This window comes from Dermatophagoides pteronyssinus, unplaced genomic scaffold (genome assembly GCF_027571235.1).
Source record: "Dermatophagoides pteronyssinus isolate colony J.1.1.1.1 unplaced genomic scaffold, Derpt_VIB-CSIC_2022.12 sq0005, whole genome shotgun sequence".
Taxonomy (NCBI): Eukaryota; Metazoa; Arthropoda; class Arachnida; order Sarcoptiformes; family Pyroglyphidae; genus Dermatophagoides; species Dermatophagoides pteronyssinus.
The window spans coordinates 1,118,619-1,140,597 of NW_027461529.1; the positions used below are offsets into that span (position 1 = coordinate 1,118,619).

Genomic DNA, 21,979 nt, shown 5'->3' on the forward strand with positions numbered 1-21,979 from the left:
GGCGGTGATGATGATGATGATGATGAAGATTACCATGTTCAATCAACCATAAATTACAATGATGACACTGTTCATTGATCAATGAATCTATCAATCAATGAATGATTCATTTATTCATAAATAAGTTTGATTAAATCGATCACGAATGAATGAATGAGTTTTTTTGTTGGCTGTTGGAACAATTGAAAACTCATAATGAAAAATTTTTTCTGTTCCTTGTTTTATCAAAATGTGATGATCGATCAATAAATTGGCCAATAATTTTTAATCAAATAGATTTATCTATAAAATTTATAGACGTGTTGTTTTAATTGATTTTACTTCATTTTCTGTTGTTATTGTAGTTGTTGTTATCGTTAATCTTTGATCCATTCAATTTTTATTGACATGAATTTTTCCGTTTGATCAATTTTATTTCATTATATAATCAACATTGAACAAAAGAAATTTTTTTTCAAACAATGACCAAATGAAGAAACAAAAACAAAAATAAATTGTGAAAAATTTAATTAAATTTAATTGTATTGTTTTTTAATGATTTTTTTTAATGATAATACCTATATTTGTAAAATTTTCAAAATGATGATTCAATTTGAATAATCCGTCAATAAAATCATTAAATTATTTATAAAAATATATTGAATTTTTAATTTTAGATTCAATAAAAAAAATGTCAAAAATTTACCTCGAATCAATTCACGAATGAAAAAATAGTAATGAATTTCCGGTGTTAACCGTGTGTTGGTGTGTGAAACAAAAAAAATAATTGTTGTTTTTTTTCTTTTACCTAATCTAATAATGTGATTTTAAATTGAAAATAATAAGGATATGCCTAACAAAACAATAAACAATAATATTACAATTTAATGATAATATTCAATAGGAATTGATGATGATTGGTTTTTTTTTGCAACTGGAAAATAAAATAATGCGTATCGATGTAGATCAATATAATACGACAAACGATAGACGAAATTCAATTTCAATTTGATGACATTCGAATTGTTTTTCTTTTCCTCATTTCTTATGTCTGTATTCGACTTATTCGAAAAATTTGATAGACAATTGTTGAAAAATCTCATCATCATCATCATCATCACATTGTAACAAAATAATTCAATTCCAATCGATCCCCTTCTTTCTTTCTTTTTCCTTTACATATGAATTGTTCAATGTCTGACCTACAGGATTGAATGACGAATTGTTGAAACGGATAGCCGAATTATCGATCGATTTTATTCGGGTATTTTTGTGAATTTTCCAATAACGATGATCATCGTATTGTGTGTGTGTGTATCTGACATTCGTCACAATCATTGTTTGTGATTAAATCTCATAAATGTTGATTGATTTAGTTTTGCGTCCTAAATTTAAAATCAATTCTTCTCGGGTTAATGGATGCCGGCTGGTATTGACAACCTTTATTTTTTTGTTTCATGCCTATCACCGATTCGTTCGATTATTGTTCGGTTGTTGTTTTGGTCGATATTTGATTGAATTTTATTGTCACATCATTTTTTTCGCCTAGTCAAACTATATAGATTGGAATTTCTTGTATTTTCATTCTTCCCGTTAGTTTTTTTCATTCATTCGAATCATACGAAAATGAATTCGTACCATTCATTGGAAAAAAAAATCATTTTCATTCATGATTAACAATGATTATGAATAAAAAATTCATTTTAATCAAAATTTCTCATATTCAACCATCCATCCATCCATCTATCGATTTCTTTTATCTCTATTATTCAAATTATTGATTAGATAGAAAAAAATTATCACAATAGGAACAATAAGTGTCAATGGAAAATTCTATTGATAGGATTGATGAATACAATCGAATTTCAATTTGTGGAATAGTTTTTTTCTTCTCATTTCATTGAAAAGATTTTCATTCATTGGAATAATAATAATTAATAGAAAATTATAAAATCATCAAATGATCAATCAATTAAATTTATTACTAATGGTCATATTGTGATTATTATGACTATTGATAATGAATGATCATGAATTTCCAAAACGATTTACAATTGATTCAAAAGAATTTTTACAAAAAAAAACGAAAAACGAAAAATTAATATAACCATTATAATCATTTTTCCTTCTTCTGTTTGTTTCAATTGGAAAAAAACAATAAATTTTAATGATAAAAAAATGGTCATTTTATTTGTGAATCGTTAGTCGATCATAATGAATTCAATCATACATATCATAATCGATTATATCGATAAATTTGGTTGAAAAAAAGAAATGAAAAACCGTAACCTTTTTTAATTTTTATTTTACTAATGGAATTTATTCATTAAAAATAGAAGGTCAAACTTATCATTGACAATACCATAGATAATTGATTTTTGATAAAGAACAAAAAAACAACAATGATTTGTTTTTATATTTTGATTTCAGATAAATAGATCTTTTTTTTGGCAAAAATATGAAATCATTTTTTTTAAACAAAATTTTCAAGAACAAATTTCATGAACAGAAGAAAATTCACAAGAAAAACAAACAAATACATTGTTCAGTAGAAATCAATCAATCAATCAATCAAATCTAATTATGATGAAAAATGATAATAATAATAATAATAATCTTGTGAAGATAATTTTGATAATAACAATAATAGTAATCATCATCATCATCATCATAACAATTAATGATTAATTCAATTGCAAATTATAACGTTTCATTGAATAATTTCTTTCCTAGAATATGATTGTAAGATTTTAACAAACAAACAAACAAACATGTTATGATGATGATTATTATTATTATCATTTTGGGGTATCCGGATATGGAAGAAAAATAATGAAAAATAATTTATTATTATCTTTCAAATAAAAACTAAACTGAATTATTGTTCCTATCACTCATTTGCTCCAGAAAACGATAGCAAAAACAAAAATCATTTCAACATTTCTAGTGATGATAATTTTCGAAATGAAAACAAAACAAAAAGAAAAGAAATTTTCGTTCTTCTTTAAACCACATAAATTTATGCAATGTACAGAAGGGAATATCTTTGAGTGGTTCGACAACCTAGAGAGGGAGAGAGAGAGAGAGGGTTGAATATCAACATACACAAACACACACGGAAATCAAGTAGAAAAAGCAGAAAAATCGTCCATGCTCAACGGTTTTTTTTTCGTTTGTTAATAATTCATAGTAAATAAACCGAAAAACATTGTAATGAATCATTGTGTCGTAATTCAATTAGCTATAATTCATTAGCATATTTTGTTTTGTATTATTTCTTATTTTATTTTATTTTTTTCAACATAAGAATTTTTGTTCATTGGCTCGTCGTTTTTGCTTTATTCAGCCGAACAAAACAAAACGGATGTCAATGTTCATTAGATTGAAATTTAAATTGAAAATTTATGTCATATTTTATCATTGTCTGATCATATGGCTAAATATGAATAAATTGTTTTCAAAAAAAAAGAATTAATATCGAGAATTTTTTTATATCGAATTTCGAATTTTCTTAATAAAAATTTATAAATTGACTGATAAGACGGAAAACGAATAGACGAAATTACTGTCACATCATTGTTATTGTCATCATCATCATTTGTATTCAAAAACGATGTTTTTTTTTCATTATTCTTCTTTTTGCTGTCGAGATCGGTGTTCTTGTTTTTTTTCTTGGTTAATTCGACATCATTATTTTTTACTGTGCAACCAAGATTGAATTATGTTCGGGCTGTTGCTTCTAAGATACACAATGATTGAAAATGTCGTATGTGGAGATGAAAACAAATGAGAAACAAATAACAACAACAACAAAAAAAACATTCGTTGATCGACACTTAGAATGACTAAAGTAAGAACGAAAAAAAGAAAGAATAGAGAAAAAAAATAGACGACCGAAAATTCATTTGTCATTATCGTAACCATCATTCGAATTATATGATCATTGATGATGATGATGATGATGATAATAGTGGAAAAAATAGGAAACTGTAACGGAACAATTATTATGTACATGGTTGGCATGTTTTGCAAATAAAAATTAGATCATTTTACTTGAAAAAAAATTATTCATTTTTTCATTTTTCATTTTTTTTTCTGTAGTCATCGTTATTATTGTCACAGTTTTTCCATCTGTAACAACATGGGAAAAAATATTGGCCAATTTAAATTGAATAATTGAATTTTTTTTTGAACCAAAATTCTCTATTCGATTCTATGTTTAATTTTCAATTTCCGATTTTCTTTTTTTCAATTTTTATATCAATTTAATTTAATTTTAAACAAAAACACATTGTCCAAAAGGGCATTTGTGTGAAAATAAACAATCAATATTTATATAATTATTTGATATAAGATATTTATTCCATCCGTTGTTTATGTTTATTTCAATTAAAAGAGATTTGTTTTTTTCCAATTCGAAAATATTTAAAACATGAATTCAAATCAAAAAACATAAATAAACAAATAAGCAGGAGGGAGGCTAGAAAAAAAATTGATTGAAAAATGATGATAGAATTTGTTCAATGGTAAGAAAAAAAAATGATGATCAAATTATTCAAGCATAAAGTATTCATGTTTTGTTACAATTTGTACAAATTTGTTCTCCTTGTTATAATCTAAATATTTCTATTTATAAATGTCGTTACAGATGTGTTGTAGATCTTTTTCTCTCTTTCTTTGTGGGTTTGTGTGAATGTGTATGTTTATTCTTTAAAGATTTTTTTTTGATTTTAGTTTATTAAATCAAATCAACAACAACATCATTCATTGTTTAAGATGAACAAATCTTTTGAAATTTAATTTTTTGTTTATTTATTCATTGATGATTTCAATCGAATTAAACATTTAGACATCTGTAAATTTAAAATTCATCATAAAAAAATTATTGTTGTTGTTATTGAAAGAATCAGGAAAACAATTTTAATTTTTTCCACTGAATTTATAAATTCAAAATTCAAAAATTCAATTGGATTTATCAATAGTGGAAAAAAACTTTTCCCATTGATTCTTAATTTACAACAGCAATATTAATTATTATCCAAATGTTTTCATCTTGAAAAAAATATTTCACAAGATTGATAAATGATTTCTATTCATACAAAAAAAAAATTGTATATTATTTTCACATAAATCGATTAAATTGTAGCCATTCAGATAGCTGATTCTTTTGCATATTTGATTTCTTTCCTTTTTTTTCATTGCTTCATGTGATATATGATGTGAAAAAAAAATTTATAAATTGAAATTTTTTTTTCTTTGGCACTACAAAGATATTCAATTCATTTATGCTTAGACCAAAAAAAAAAAATGATTTATTGATAACAACAAAATAATAATAAAATTTGGATTGTTTTTCGTACATCTTCACGAATCATTTATATCAATATTTAAAATGGTTTTTATCAACAACAAAATTGAAAAAAAAATTCATTAAAAATGATAATTTATACAACATATACAACCTATCCACATTACATATTGATGTCAGACAGATCTAACTAACTGATATTATCAGGGCAAAAAAAAGAAAGAAGAATAGGTATTCCAATGACATAGTGATACATAACAAAACAAAACCCTACAAAACAGCAATGAATCCATCCAAATAAAATAGACATCTGATATCAGAAAAGGAATTGAACAAATGAAAAAAGAAAATCAACAACAACAACAATAACTAACAATCAAATCATCAAATTAAATTAAATTAATTTATTTGATTTTTTTTCTCAGTTTCTTCTCTTTATGATCATATATTGAAACCAAACAAAAAAAAACAAAAACTTAATATAAAATTTGGTACTTATTAATGTGTAGAACATATTTATTACCTTTCTCTCTCTCTAGATTTATCGTTCTCTTTGAATGAAATTATTTTCATCATCAGCATCATCTTATCTCATCGATGATGATGATGATGAAAAAACAATTCTTTTTTGTTCGTTTTTTTTACAACAAGTTTGTTTTACACAAATAACAACCATACGGATACGGTAAATATTAACCAAAGAGAACAACAATAACAAAAAAGAGAAAAATGGCGAGGAAAGTACTACAGCTGATCAGTCAGGTAAAATGTCAGATAGACAACAACAACAACAACAACCGTAATGAATAAATGTATAGTGAAACAAACGAAATAAAGAAGTAAAAAAGAAAATAATGTTTGTTATTATATTATTGTCGTTGTTGTTTTCGGAAGGCAAGCAAATACAATGATAATGAAGAAAAACAAAAATTGAATCAAGAAACGAAACGAAACGTAACGAAATGGAATTGAATGGAAATGAAACAACAGTAAAAAAGAAGAGAAAGAGAGAGAGAGAGAGACAATGAATGAATGATGATCAGAAGTGTAACCCCAGTAGTATCATCGGCGGCAAAATGATATTTAGTTTAGATTTTAACTTGACGATTAAATGTTCAATCAATAGAAAATCTCGTGGAATCAGTTTAGATTTTTTCTTTTCTTTTTTCTATTATTGTTGTTGTTGTTTTTTTTTCGCATGTGAAAATCTTAATTTGAATATATTTTTTGAGAAAATATTTTGAATAAAAAAGCAACAACAACAAAAATATTCGTTCAAGTTGATCGATTGATGGATAACGGTTAGATATAATTTTTTTAAAAATTTAATGTTGGTATGAATATCAATCGAACTGATCAAATCGATCGATCGACCAGTTCTTTTTATTTTATTTTTTATCCATTAAAATCGATGAACGAATTCTTTTATTCCCGCACATTTTTCTTTGATTTTTGAAATTCCAAAAAAATTGAATTCATTTTAACACAATTACATCGATATGATATACATGTTTTTACAAATCATGAAATCATTTGTCATTATTTTGTCGCCAATGTCAATGTCATCATCACCAATATCATTATTACCATCATCATCATCATCATCATCATCATCATTGATCATAATCAAACGAATAATAATAATAATAATAATCAGATTCATTATAATCATTTATCAACGATATGCTGCTCATCGACAATTATCGTCATTGCCATTCTTGTTATTGTTGTTGTTGTTTTATTGTTCATCAAATTTCATTCAAAAAACAATCATATTATCAATTGAAACAAATTTCCAATAAATATAATAGATTTTATTATTGTAGAACAAATAATTTTCGGCCTAAAATATTAATTTTAATATTGATTTTGTCATTGTTAACATCAACAATGACGATTATTTTAGCCGAAACGACAACTTCCGGTGCCAACATTAAAACAACAATGATCCAGGATAGAATTCGAACCTGGCCATCTTTGCCAACATCATCATCATCATTATCAACATCATTACCATTGTTTTCTTCATTTAACATCACGACAAAATGTACAAAAAACAATTGTTCCAAAAATATTACCTCAACAAAAACAAAGACAATCATATCACAACCAACAAGGATTCTAAATGAAAAAAACATTACAAATTCGAAAAAATTATTGCCATCAAGAATTCAACAGAATTCATTGTTTTCAGTGCCAAAACCAATGCAGTATAACTCAACAATGATGACGATGACAATGACAACAACCATCGATCCATTAATCGATCGCCTATTTCGTAATGGTCGTGAAACACACGATGCATTCATCAAACGTATTATTATGGCAGCTGCAATAAAAGCGAAAGAACAACAAAAATTACAGAATCAAATATTTTATGGTCAAAATGATCATAATTCACAACAAACAATGGCCATAAAACAAAGAACAAATTTATCTAGACCTTCTTCTACTCCTTTTCATAATCATCATCATCATCGCCATCATAATCATCAAATTCAACAAAAACATTCAAATAGAACAACAACAACAACAACAACAAACCCAACACTAATAGCACCAACGACACAAACATCAAAAATTTCTACTAAGCGTGATAATTTTCCTTTAATTTCGAGACCAATGATTTTTAATCCAATTCGACAAATTCTTTCATCAACAACAGCAATGTATTCAACAACGACGGCACCGACGACGACAACAACAACAACAAAAACGCAAATTTTATTACCGGTATTATTTACAAAACCAATGATGATAAAAAATCAACAATGGACACCATCATCAATATTACAGCATCCGAACAAAACATTATTTCAAGTGGTTGTCAATGTTGGTGAAAAACCTATTGTTTTGACTGATGTAACACCAACACCAATTACAGCATCATTCATAACAACACCATTATCCGAAATTATTAAAGCTACATCAATGAATCCAACAATCAAACTAACGACCGTAGCATCGAAAATAAAATTCTTAAATCCAGGTATACATATGATGCTAAAACAAATGGCCGAAAATCGAAAAAATCTAACATTAAATACATTTAAACATAAACAGAAAGATGGTGAGTAAAATGATTCAAAAAATAAAATCCCACTAACTTAATTTGTATGCAAATATCGTTCAATGAAATGATGAAAATCATTCATTTTTTTGCAACATTTTATTATATCGAAGAGAAAACAAAACAAATATAATGTATGCAAATAATATTATTATTGTTTATAAGTGCCTAAAACCAAATTGAAAAATTTCTGGCATTTCATTTTCGCTAAAATGAATCAACAACGATACATCCAAAAAAAATAGTGTGAATATTTTAATTTTCACATCATGAATACGGAACAAGTGAAATTTGATCAAAAATGTTTTTTTTTGTTGTTGTTGATGATTTAATCTATTCAACCATTTTTGGCATGTCGGAAAAAAACTAAAGAATAAAATTGTCAAAATTTAGGCCCGACATCATCATTAATATTAAAATAGTTTTTTTCTTTTTGGTTGTTTTTTATCCGATTCAATTTTTCAGTATTTTATTTGATTACAATATTTTTTTTTTACTTTTATCGATTTCGTTCATGCATATCATAGAAAAACATGAACAAAAAAAAACACATTACCATTTGCAATTGTATAGGCTAAAAAATTTGCCTAAAACTATTTGAAAATAGCTTATTAGATCATCAAATGATTTAAAGAATTTCATTACGTATGTAGAAAAAAAAATTCACCGAACATAGAATAAATCAAAAATTTGTTGGAGGAAAATTCTTTCCAAATATCTAAAACTTGTCATTGTAAGCTATTATTTGATCTAACGTTTTTTGCCAAATTATTCTGAACAAATCTTGACAAAAGCATAACTTTTCACGGAATTTTAATAGAAAAATTTTCATCCATTGTTTTTACAATATGACATAATAGGTTTATATTTGACAATTCATATAAGAAAAATCATTGTTACCATTAACAAGTACAATACAGTTTTCATACAGGCCTTAAAGAATAGTTATATCAATATATATGAGATGATGATGGTGATGAAATTCGTGTCAACTATGTAATAACAAACGAATAATGGACCAGGATGACAGTGAAAATCAATGGACAAATGTGATTGTTTATTGTATGTAATTTTTCTCTTTCCCTCTCCTTCCTCCCCCTCAGTTTCTGTTGGTTGATTGACATTTCTTTTTTCTCTCATTCTATCTTCTTATACTCATGTCTAATTTGTTCAGATACAATGTGTTCATTCGATAAATATTGTTCGGTTTTTTTCTCAAAATTTTTGGTCTAGTTATTTTTTTAATTTTTTCTATTTTATTTTGTTTGTATCGGTGTGTTGTTTGAATGTCCTTGATCTACAATGTGTGCAAAGTTTTATTATTTTTAGCATATATATTTGAGGATTCTTGATAAGTTACCAATAGTATATATAACATGATGCTGATAATTTATATGTCAACAAAAATCAATATATATTCAATCACGATGGATGATTGATTATTTCAATTTGGGTGATGGGGATGATGAAAATTAAGTAAAAAAAAAAACAAGGCAATAGACAATAATATAGATGAAAATAAAGTAAACTTTTTCTGTTTTCTCTTCGAGTTTGATTGTTGTTTGAATTTAATTCAATTGAATTGAATTAGATTTTTTTATTTCGATTGTTTGATATGACAAAATATAATGAAATTATTTTTATTTCAACTTTATTAACAAATATTCATTTGATTTTCTTTTTTGTTCTCTTTTTTTTGATATTTCATTTATGTCATCACATTATTTTTATCATCGAATAAATCATTGATTCTATTAATAAAAAGAATTGGCCGCATTATTGAAAAAAGAATTGGATGCCAAAAAAGCACAACTAAATCAAACAAAATCTATAAGCGATTCATTCAATCTAGTTAGTAATGGTGGTGATTTATTATATCAATCGATTGATTTTAATAATAAAAGCAACAATAATAATAATGATAATAATAAACAAATCGGTCAACATATAATCACTGTTAGTGATTCATCAATAAATGAAGAAGATCACTTAGATCAATGGATAAAGAATTTAACAAATCGAAAACCGATATTAGCGCCACCATATCATTTACCATTCCGACCATTATTAGAACAAAAACCTAATAATAACAATAATAATAATAATAATAGCAATAGAAATAATAATCATCAAATAAAATTCAATGATCCAGCTGATAAGATTAAGAATGAAACAATCATTATTGGACATCGTCCTTATGAAAAACCTAGTCATATTTATCATCATCAACATCAACATCATAATCATAATCGTCAAAATTCAACCACAACACCGAAACCATTTTGGACACCAAAAATATCGCCAATAATTCGAGGTACTCAAACAATTAATCGAAATGTTACAAAATTTATACCAACAAGACATCCATCTTCGATGATGACAATCATTAAAAATAATGATGACTTATCTTTATTTGGTCATTCACCTAATCGATTTGTATCATTAAGAAAACCGATTAAAACATCATCAACTACGACAACAACAATAAGACCATTATTAACGACATCAAGATCTGCAGTAAAAATACGAATCAAAAATTTAACAACAACAACAAAAGGGCCAAATTTGACACCAATTTTTGTATATAAAAATCAAACAATTGATAAAAATAGACAATATCCATCAAAATCATATAATCATAATGATAGATCCAAACAAAATCAGACAGTATCAACTATAGCTACAATAATAGAGGAAACGATTCCATTCGAAGTAAATGATGCAATAATTATTGATGATAATCTTAAATTTATGCCAAACATAACATCAACAACAACAATGTCTAATAACATTGATTCTGATACCAATATATTTTTTGATCTTAATTCGGATGAATCGAGATTATCTAATACAAGTGTTGGCTGGAATAATCGATCAACGAATGTTTTATTCAATGATGATGATAAGGATAGTTTAGCAAAACATTCGATAAAATTAAATGAATTGGCTACAAATGATAGAAATATTACAACAATATCTACATCAACACAAATACCGACACCAACATCAACACATATGAATATTGGTATTATAACGACACCAACAAATCCATCATATCGTTTGACAACCGAACGATTGGCATATATATTAATTGGATCATGTTGTGCATTATCGGTCATCTGTTTGATCATTGTTGCAATGTCAGTACGATTCAAAGATATGTGCGATGAATATCGTCATTGGAAACAAGCGGAAAAAGCTGCATTGCGTTGGCAACAACAACAAAGATTACGAATGACAGCATCCCAACATCATCATCATCATCATCAACATCCCAATCAATCGCATCCATCGTTGACTAGTTCAAGAGAAATGACATCATGGTTCTCATTACATCCAGCCGATTATATGGCTGGACCAAATAATCATTTAACTAATAATCGAACTAATCTTTTTTCCAATGGTAATAAAACTACCCGTTTCAATTTACCGAGATATTTTCGAACAAACATTTCAAATCAACAACCATTAAATGTTTATGATCATAAACAACAATTACAATCATCAACAAAATTACCTCGTACGATGACATCATTACAAAGTGGTCATCGTGCTAGTAGTACTGATCATTTATTAGATACAATATTTAGCAGTACAAAATTATCTGACATCGAACCGTTAACAAATACAATCGGTAATAATGGATTGAAACAAAATCAATGCTGTCATTGTATGAATTGTTCACAGACATGGATTTTTCGTAATGATAAACATGGTGATTGGTGTTGTCAACGTGGTTATTATCAACCACCAAAACGTAATCGTTTACCATTCGGTGCAGCATCATCAGTCAATACATTTATGCGTCAATTACGTAATGAACCATTAAATTCATCAATCGAAACATCAACAAACATACAAAATCATCATCATCATCATAATCATCATCATCCGCAACAACAACAACAAAAACAATCAAATAATCAACAATCAAACGAACGAAATTGTTTTAACCATCATCATAATCTATCATCAGCAACATCTGGTCATAATCATCATCATCATCATCATAATCATTTAATGATGAACAGTGATATGAATGCAACAAAATCAGGTTTAGGATCATCATCAATGGCAATCGTTTGTTCCAATAATAATGATAACTACAACAAAAACAACGGTAGCAACAATAATAATAATAATAATAATAATCAAAATAATAATGGAATAACAATTATGAAACCTAGTTTATTATTAACAGCGCCAGCAAATCATAAACATCATCAACATTTTAAAGTGAATCATAAATTCAATAATAACAACAATAATAATCAACATAAACAACAGCAGTCAAAACGAATTCCACAGACAACACAAAATCATCGCTATTTTTCTAAAGATATGGCAACAAGAATAATGGCCCTTGACGATAATCATGGATCATCATCTTCAGCGGCCAATATTCAACAACAGCCAAATCATTTACATAATAAGTTAGTGAATAGGAATTTTACGAATAAACATTTGTCAGGCGGTTTATATTTTTATAATAATAATAATAATAATCATAACGATATTATCATTGATGATTGTTTTGAAGAAGATGATGATGACGTTGTCATTGTGGGAAATGATGTTGATATACTTATTCCACCGGATAATAATGATGATATTGATGTAAATTTTGAATCTAATTTTGGTGTTCATAATCATCATCATCAACAACAACAACAAAATCATATACAATCAGCAGCGATGGCCGCTCGAAAATGTTTTCCATCAAAATCACAATCAAATTTAACAACAGCAACAACATCCATAGTAGCCGATGCTAAATGTAAAATACTTGGTGCCGTAAACAATCAATATAATGGTTTGAATAATCGAAATTGTAAGCAGTGATACAAAAACAAAAACAAGGCAAAAAAAATCAATTATTCTAAATATAACTTTGATTGTGAATTTGATTTGTCGCTTTTACAGGTAATCAGCTTAACCATTATCATCATCAACTAAATAATGAGATAAGTTCGGCCAAAATATCATTACCGACGGCAGCAAAACAGAAACAACAACCATATCAACGAAATCGAAATCGATAAATCGTAAATGGTATTTTAAAATTTGTTGCTGATTGAAATGCGAAACTACGGAATATAATAATAATAATCCATTGATTATTTTTAAATTTAATTTAAATTACTTTGATTTTTGACTTTTTTTTATTGTTTATTGTTTTTCTTCTTACCTTATGAGATTTATAATAATTAAAAACAAATTTTTTCTTCAAATGGCACAGAATAAATGATGTATAATTTTATTGAAAAAAAGTATTAATACTAAATTAAGAATGGGGGAAAAAAGATCATTTGCGAACAAAAAAGATTATTAGCTTAACAACAACAATAAAATTGTGATAAATGTATATCCGAACAGTAATAATTACGAAAAATAAAAAGATAAACAAGATCCAATGATTTGAGAATGTTTTTTTTTGATGAAAATCAGAATATTTCCCATATGAATAGATGAATAAATATATGAATAAGGTCAAATTATTTAGCTCGAATTTTGTTTTTTTAATATGTTTGTATATTGTTTGTATTTGTTTGTTATTCAATTTTGTATAATAAGTTTTATAAATATGATGATTTGTAATGTTTTAATATGTTTTTATAATTTCTATAGAAAAATCTACATTCATTTTACTTTTTTTTATTATGGCTGACAAATATACTGCTATAAATCATTAGTTGTTGTAGATGTTCGTAAATTTGACATTTGAATATTTTGTTGTGCATTCATCAATAATCGTCGATTTTTTTTATTTTGACAATGTGTTTTATAGAGAACAAATATTATGAATATAAGTATAATAATTCCTAATGATAATGCTATTCGATATCCAACCATTGGATCATAATCTTTATAATATTCACGTTCTCGTTCGGTTAAAAGATCATTATCATAAATAAGTGTATTTAAATTTTGTGTTGAAATTTCCGATTGATGATTATTCAATGTTGTCGATGATGATTGTTGATGTGATTGTTGTTGTAATACATTTTGAGGATTATTAGTATGATGACGTTCATGTTGTTGTTGATGTTGTTGTTGTTGTTGTGAATGTTGTTGTTGTTGATGATGTTGATGATGATGATGATGATGATTATGATGATTAAGAGGATTATGATTATGATCTGATTGAAAAATTACATTATTAGTAATATCATCAAAATTGTGATGAATATTCTGATGTTGTGTTTGATAGTGATTATGATGTTCAATTTCATTTTGTTGATTTAATGTTGCTGAATATTGTGGATATCGTTTAGTATATAACCATTTAATATTATTGATATTATAATCTTCATCAGAGGATAATGATGGATCTTGTTGATAATGTTGTCTAGATGAATGTTGTGATTGATAAAGTATTCTATCAATCAAATTATCATCTAAATTTCCATGATCATCATCATCATGTGATTCAAAAAAAAATTTATTCGATTTTGATGATCCAAACATTTTATTGATAATTGATAAAAGTTTTCGATTATAATTATGATAATGATTGTTTCTGGTTTCTGTTATTGTTGTTGTTGTCGTCTTAGGTTGATTAACATCAAATAAAAACATTCTACGCATTATTGTTACAGATTATTTGTTCAATTCTTTACATTCTGTAAACTTTTTTTTTACACACACACACACACTCATTAATTTGATAAACGACAAAACAAAATGACATTCTTAAATTAAATTCAAAAAAACTATGAGACTTTTTTGGATAATGATGATGATGATAATTTGAATTAATTCAATTAACATTAATCGAATTAATGTTCGATGGACGTAATTCTGATGATAATGATAATTTAATCAAATTTATTTAGTTTAAATTATGATTCAATAAAATTTGATGATGTAAATAAAATTATTGATACAGGAAAATGAATTGTTGATTAAATTAATTTAATAATAATAAGTTATTCATAATGGACGATTGATAATTCAAATTTGATTACATTGAACATTTGTTTTTTTCTTGTCTTTTTGAGCTGAACATTATAATCATTTCAAGAAGAAAAAAAATCCTTCAAAACGGAATAAAATAAAAATGATTGTAAATCAATAATCGAAAAAAATAGTGTTGAAATTTCAAGTAGACAAAAAAGGCGTATTAACCGATTTGAGACAATTGTCAATCATTAATGGTTTATGATGATGATCAAATGTCAGTTGATTCAACGTTGTGACAATCTTTTTTCAATTTATATATAGATTCAGTATTATTTAAAATCCAATATCCTGGCGCAATTTTCGATTGAAACGAAATGTAATAAACATTAATGGAAAGATGACAATCAGATCGAAGATAAAGAAAAAAAATATTGATGATGATAAATTTTCAAGTCAAACTAGCTTGGTAAAACCAAACAAACAGGATAACCGTCACGAAAAGAAAAAATGAAATAGAAAAAAAAATTCAACCAACCAACCATCGCCAAAATGAAAACTAACCAAAAATATTAAATGCGTATAAAGAGAGTGGGCGCACAAAAAAAAAAAAATATAAAAGAATTCTATCAAGTCAGCGTACAAAATCTTATACACTCTAGAATCTCGAGAGATTCTCTCTCTTTTTCTCTCATTCCCTGTATGTATGTAATTTACGATGTTGTGCATCGAGTCGGTGTATTGAAGAAGAAATAAATTTTACTTTTCTTTACTTTCCTTTCATTTTTTTTTCTTTACTTTTTTTTACGGGTAGTTCGTTCATTTTCAAAACAATATTAACCAAACCAACAGGCCATAATTCTATTTTTCATTTCAAATTTGTAATGTATGAGAATATACGTTATTATTATTATTATTATTATTATGAAGATGATGATGATGATATTTTCACTATATTTTTCTTTTAGTTATTATTGATCTAAAAATATAATGTTTCATGTTCGACATTTTTTGAAATCACTAACAACAATATATTTTTCTCTGAAAAAAAATCAGTGAATTGAAAATGGATGTGTGTTAGGTGGAAAAAAAATATTCTAGCCTTTATACTTGGAATGAGATATTTTGTTTTAATGGTGTAAAAAAATAAAAATAAAAATAATGACACTATTTTTATTTTGATAAAAATACATATTTATTATGGTAAAAAGTTATTGTTTTGAAATTTTATAGAGATTTTTTCTTCACTCTTATCTAATATATGTACACACACTCATAGAATACAAAACAAATAGTAACAAAGCGATAGGTATTTCCGCTTCCGTAATGGAAATGTATTTATAGACATATTAAACAAAATAAAAAATTAGTCAATTCATTTCCAGATTCATGATCATTAATTTTTATGGATGTAAAAACATAAAAAATACTACTTCACGATTTAAAGTCAAAAAACAGACTAATCAATTTTTATTCATTTTTTTTTAAATATTTTAAATTAATTCTTTTCATAAAGGACGTTATATTTTTACATCCATTTACATCCCCTTGCTTTTAAAAAGAATGTTGGGGGATTAATTTATATATATTTAGATATTTGTATGTTAAATGTATTATTTTGATTATTGATAACTGAATTTTTTTTTTTTTATAATGAAGTGATTATCTAATTTACTAATGATAAACTGATTAATTTTTTTTTTTTTTTTTTTTTTTTTTTATAATTAAATGATTATCTAATTTACTAATGATAAACTGATTAATTTTTTTTTTTTTTTTTTTTTATAATTAAATGATTATCTAATTTACTAATGATAAACTGATTAATTTTTTTTTTTTTTTTTTTTTTTTATAATTAAATGATTATCTAATTTACTAATGATAAACTGATTAATTTTTTTTTTTTTTTTTTTTTTTTTAATAACTAAATGATTATCTAATATACTAATGATTAACTGATTAAACTATATTTTTTTTTTTTTTTTTATATATAACTAAATGTTTATCTAATATACTAATAAACTAAGATTTTTGTTTGTGTTGTTTGTGTGTAAAATTATCAGGTTGAATCATTTTTTTCAATTTTGATACATGTACGATTTCATTTTTATTGCCAAGGTCGATAGTATACATATGCTCGGATGGTATATCGATAATTTGAAATGGTCCTTTGAATATGGGATCCAATTTACGTCTGTTTAACGAATTTTCCAAACACACCATAATATATTCACCCAATTCAAACTTAATATTTAAATGTTTTCGATCGAAGTATCGTTTGTTTATCAGATGTTTATTTTGACTGTTCTCAATGGCTTTTTGTCGGTTGATTGTGATATCTTCGCCTTTGTAATAATTATATGGATCTTTACCCAAAAGCAGGTACGATGGCGGAAACTTTGTGGACGAATGGATAGTGTCATTATATTCGTCAACCACTTTTTCAGCACAAATTGCCCATGATTTATTAGGAAAGTCAATAATTTTACTTCTTAATTTACGGATGAGAGTTTGATTAACTCTTTCAACCATGCCGTTAGATTCTGGGTGGTCGATTGGTGTAAACAAAATTTGTATGTTGGATTGATATAGGAATTGTTTAAATTCTTTTGAGTTAATGGCTCTATACCTGTCGGCAACAATTAATTTTGGTTCGTTGATTTTTTGTATTTTTTTAACTAGTTTAATAAAATCACCGGAATTTTGGGTTTTGGATGATGTTGCCCATACAAATCTTGTAAAAGAATCAATTGCTAAATGAAGGTATCGTTTTTCAGATTTTCCTGACAGGCCACCGACAGTATCCATAAATATGATGTCAAAAGGACTTTGTGGTGGACCCAACTGTCCCAACGAACCAATTTTTTGATTTTTTTTTGATTTCAAACAAACGGCGCAAGATTTAAGTATTTCATCAATCGACTGATTCAAATTTTCTGTATAATATTTCATCGAAAAATGTTCATTCAATTGGCATAGTCCGATGTGACCGTATAAATCATGCAAGTGCCATAGTAATTCTATGGCAGCTTCATGGGGTAAATATATTCGTTCACGGTTATATATAATTCCGTTTCGTTTTTGACAATTTTTCGGTAAGATGGAAATCGGCTCTTGTAAAGTTCTGATCTCATCGGTTGTTAGATGGAAGATTTCAACCGGATTTCGTGAAAGAAAGTCTGCTTCCTCGTTTTCACGGCCGGGAATATATTTGATGGAAAAATTATATTGATTCAGCCTCATCGCCCAGTTGAATAACCTGGTGCGTGGTTGTTTTTGTTTCATCAGCCATTTTAGTGGCTGGTGGTCTGTTTCGATAACAAATTTCCTTCCTACCAAATAATAATGCCAGTAATCTACCGCTTCAACAATGGCCAGACATTCTTTTTCGCTAATCGTATATTTTTGTTGGTACGGTAATAGTTTGCGAGAGAAATATGCGATTGTTAACATGTCATTCTGATCATCTGGTTGTTTAAGAACCGCTCCGATACCTACATCTGACGCATCGGTTTTGATAATAATATCTTTGTCAGAATTGAATATTCCCAACGCGGGTTCAGTAATCAGTATAGCTTTGATTTTGTCGAAAGCATTTTGTGCTTGAGAAGACCAAATGAATGTAGTATTTTTTTTTTGTCAATTCGTATAATGGCTGAAGTAATTCGGTTCTGTTTGGTATAAATTTATGATAATAATTTATTTTCCCCAGAAATCCCCTTAGTGATCGTAGGTCATGTGGGGGTAAAAGATTTTTTACAGCTTGAATTTTACTGTTGATTGGTTCGATTTTATTAGGTGAAATATGAAATCCCAAATAATTGATCGATTGTTTTGCAATTTCACACTTAGATTTTTTTAGTTTGATCTGTTCTAGTTTGATCATTTCGAATACCAGATTAAGATGAAATAAATGTTCTTCTTTTGTTCTCGAAAATATAATGATGTCATCGATATAATTATGTGTGAATTTTGATAAACCGTGATCCAACAATAAATTATAAATAACTCTTTGGAATAATAAGGGAGCATTTTTTAGCCCAAACGGCATCACAGCCCATTCAAATTTTCCATTCATGGTAATAAAGGCTGTTTTATTTTGATCCTCTTTGGCCATACCGATATGATGGAACCCCGCTGAAATATCCAAAGTCGAAAAATAATTGGCACCGGTAAGTCGATCTTCAATATCCTCGATGCGTGGCATCGGAAACTTCTCATCGACCGTGATTCGATTAAGTGCTCTATAGTCGACACAAAGTCTTTCTTTTGTTCCATCATCCTTTTTGTCAACGAGTAATACTGGAAATCCGTATGCCGATTTTGATTTTTGGATTAACCCCTTTTTCCGATAATCATCAATTATTTTATCTATTTTCTCTTGGTCTTCGATTGATGTACGATATGGTCGTAAATGAATAGGACTTTGTGTAGTGGTATTAATAAAGCATTCTTCACTAGTTATTCTTCCCACTTCACCCTTTTCGATTGCAAAAATATCGTTAAACTCGGTCATTATTTTATCGATGGCTTGACTGAAATCGTCGTTATTTGATTGATCGATTTTGAATGTGCAAATTTTTGGAATAAGTTTGTGTTGATTATCCATTTTAAAAATTTGGTTGATCGAATGATCCGGATTCTGTTGTAAAGAAAATTTACTAATCATTTCGATACCAACGATTATTTTGCGACCTGACAAAACGTAATATCGGTGAGGTTTTTTTATTTTCCCAATGGTCGTATTGATAATAATATAACCTTTAAATTCGGCAGTCGTATTATTTGGTAATTTAAATGCGGTAGTGCGATTAATATAGGTTAGTTTGAGTTCAAATATAATTTCATCCCCAATAACGCTTACTTGTGCCCCCGTATCATACAATGCTTCATAACTTTTATCGTTGATATTAATTTCAATGTAGATTAGTTTCCCATTTTGGGTCTCTAGTCAACTGTTGAATTCCTCGATATGTGAAACAACTGGTTCGGGATTCTGTGTACTTCGTGTTGGTACCCCAGATCTCAAACCATTCATATTCGTGGTGGTTTGTCGGTAATTTGGATTTCGGTAGACATAATTTGATGGATTATTAGATACGTGAAGCGGTGGATACGGGCGGAAACGATTGTTGAAGGTATTTGTTGAAAATCTTTGATTAGGAACCGTTGATTGAGGTGAATGATATGTTGGTTCTCTATTTTTTGTTAAAAAACGTTCTTGTTCCAGCTTTATCATTCTATTTGATAAAAATTCGATCAATTCTTTTGCATTTAATATGTTATTGCTGGACAAGATGGTCGCCGATCTTATAAAAGACAAGGGAATTTTATCGGCAACAGCATGAGTGAACTCATAATCGAGGAATCCCGCGTTGAAAGGATCTTTTGATAGCGAACTATAGCTATCTTTAATTACACTGATGTTTGTGCGTAATTGATCGATGTCACTTTCAAATATCGTACGCTTAAGATCTTTAATACGTTTAATGTGAAACTCCCGAATGGCAAAAGGATTTGAAAAACGTTCTTTTAAAATGCTCAACGATTGAGTGTAATCATCTTTGGAATTGCCAGAAAGCAATTCACGTGATTTTGGATCTAGAAGTTTGAGCAAAATTAGCCATTTTTTAGCCATTTTGGCGTTGGTTCTATCTACCAACTCTTCGAATATGGTAATGAACCTGGGAAAGTCTTGAAAATTTCCCTTGAAAGGTTCGATTAGTTGAACAGACTTCCAGTCTAGGCTTTCGTCATTGATTGGTTGTGATAATGTATTTGATGAGTCTTCGAATTGCACATTGACAATCGGAATTTGACAGTCATCACTAATTCTTCTAGTTGTGGTCGTGGTACTCATTTGATTGATTGATTTGATGGAATTGTCTATCAAGGACTTTATTTTGAATAATAATTCGTCTTTATTCGCACAACGGGATTTGTTTATTGAAGTTCGCATCAAAAATGATCTTTCTAAGATTGATTCATAATCTGTATTGGATGATGCACGATTATATTGAATTTCAAGATTTTCCACTTTCTTTATCAAGTAAGACATTGTTAACAAAAGGAAAAAAAAAGCGAAAAGAACAAAGAACAAGACACAAACACGAATAAAGAAAATTTTGGTTTAACGTTGTTGAACTGATTGTTGAATAATGAATAAGTTGAGTTGAGAAGGATAAAATAAAGCGTGTCTGCAACTAAATTGTTGTAGATGAATATGACTCATTTATGAGTCAGCAACATGTGCGTCGATTAGATAATGTGTGTTGAAAGAGACTTATGAGTCAACAATGAACATCAAAATAAACAGTGAAGTTGATGAGATGGTTTAATTTGGTTTTTTTTTTTGTAAGTGTTTTGGAATATATTGAATTGCACAAAACAAAACAAAATTCACTGTAGATAAATGTGACTTATGAGTCAGCAATGATTATTGATTTTGATAGTGAAGTTGGTGAGATGGATAGATTTGGCTATTTGTATTGTAAAATGTTTGTGAATGAATGTCATTTGAATGTCAAATATATCACCAAAATTTATGTTTGTTGTTTTTTTTTTTTTTTTATGAGTTGGCGATGATAGGTTTTGAGTTGTTGGCCACGTGGTTTTATTCAACGTGGAAATTGTTTTCCATGTATGTATTGATATCGAACAATTATATTAAACAAAATGGATAGGCATTGAAAGAAAAATAAAAAAAATATTGGATTTCTTTT

At 27.3% G+C, this 21,979-nt stretch overlaps 2 protein-coding genes across 2 annotated transcripts; one reads left to right on the forward strand and one right to left on the reverse strand.

Annotated features, from left to right (window-relative positions):
* The first annotated feature begins 7,033 nt into the window (after positions 1-7,033).
* Positions 7,034-13,598, forward strand: LOC113789597 (uncharacterized). The gene is made up of 3 exons (XM_075820104.1): positions 7,034-8,357; positions 10,123-13,188; positions 13,281-13,598. The coding sequence occupies exons 1-3, from the start codon at positions 7,178-7,180 to the stop codon at positions 13,397-13,399; spliced, it is 4,365 nt and encodes a 1,454-aa protein (XP_075676219.1). The 5' UTR covers positions 7,034-7,177; the 3' UTR covers positions 13,400-13,598.
* Positions 13,514-16,175, reverse strand: LOC113789767 (uncharacterized). Its single transcript, XM_027339347.2, has one exon. The coding sequence runs from the start codon at positions 14,943-14,945 to the stop codon at positions 14,037-14,039; it is 909 nt and encodes a 302-aa protein (XP_027195148.1). The 5' UTR covers positions 14,946-16,175; the 3' UTR covers positions 13,514-14,036.
* Positions 16,176-21,979: the final 5,804 nt, after the last annotated feature.

Excerpts from the sequence above, each read along its gene's own strand:
- LOC113789597 (XM_075820104.1), top strand. The coding sequence starts at position 7,178 with ATGACGATTATTTTAGCCGAAACGACAACTTCCGGTGCCAACATTAAA. Across the intron at positions 8,358-10,122 it reads TAAACATAAACAGAAAGATG|AATTGGCCGCATTATTGAAA; the intron begins GTGAGTAAAATG and ends ATTAATAAAAAG. Across the intron at positions 13,189-13,280 it reads TGGTTTGAATAATCGAAATT|GTAATCAGCTTAACCATTAT; the intron begins GTAAGCAGTGAT and ends TCGCTTTTACAG.
- LOC113789767 (XM_027339347.2), bottom strand. The coding sequence starts at position 14,945 with ATGCGTAGAATGTTTTTATTTGATGTTAATCAACCTAAGACGACAACA.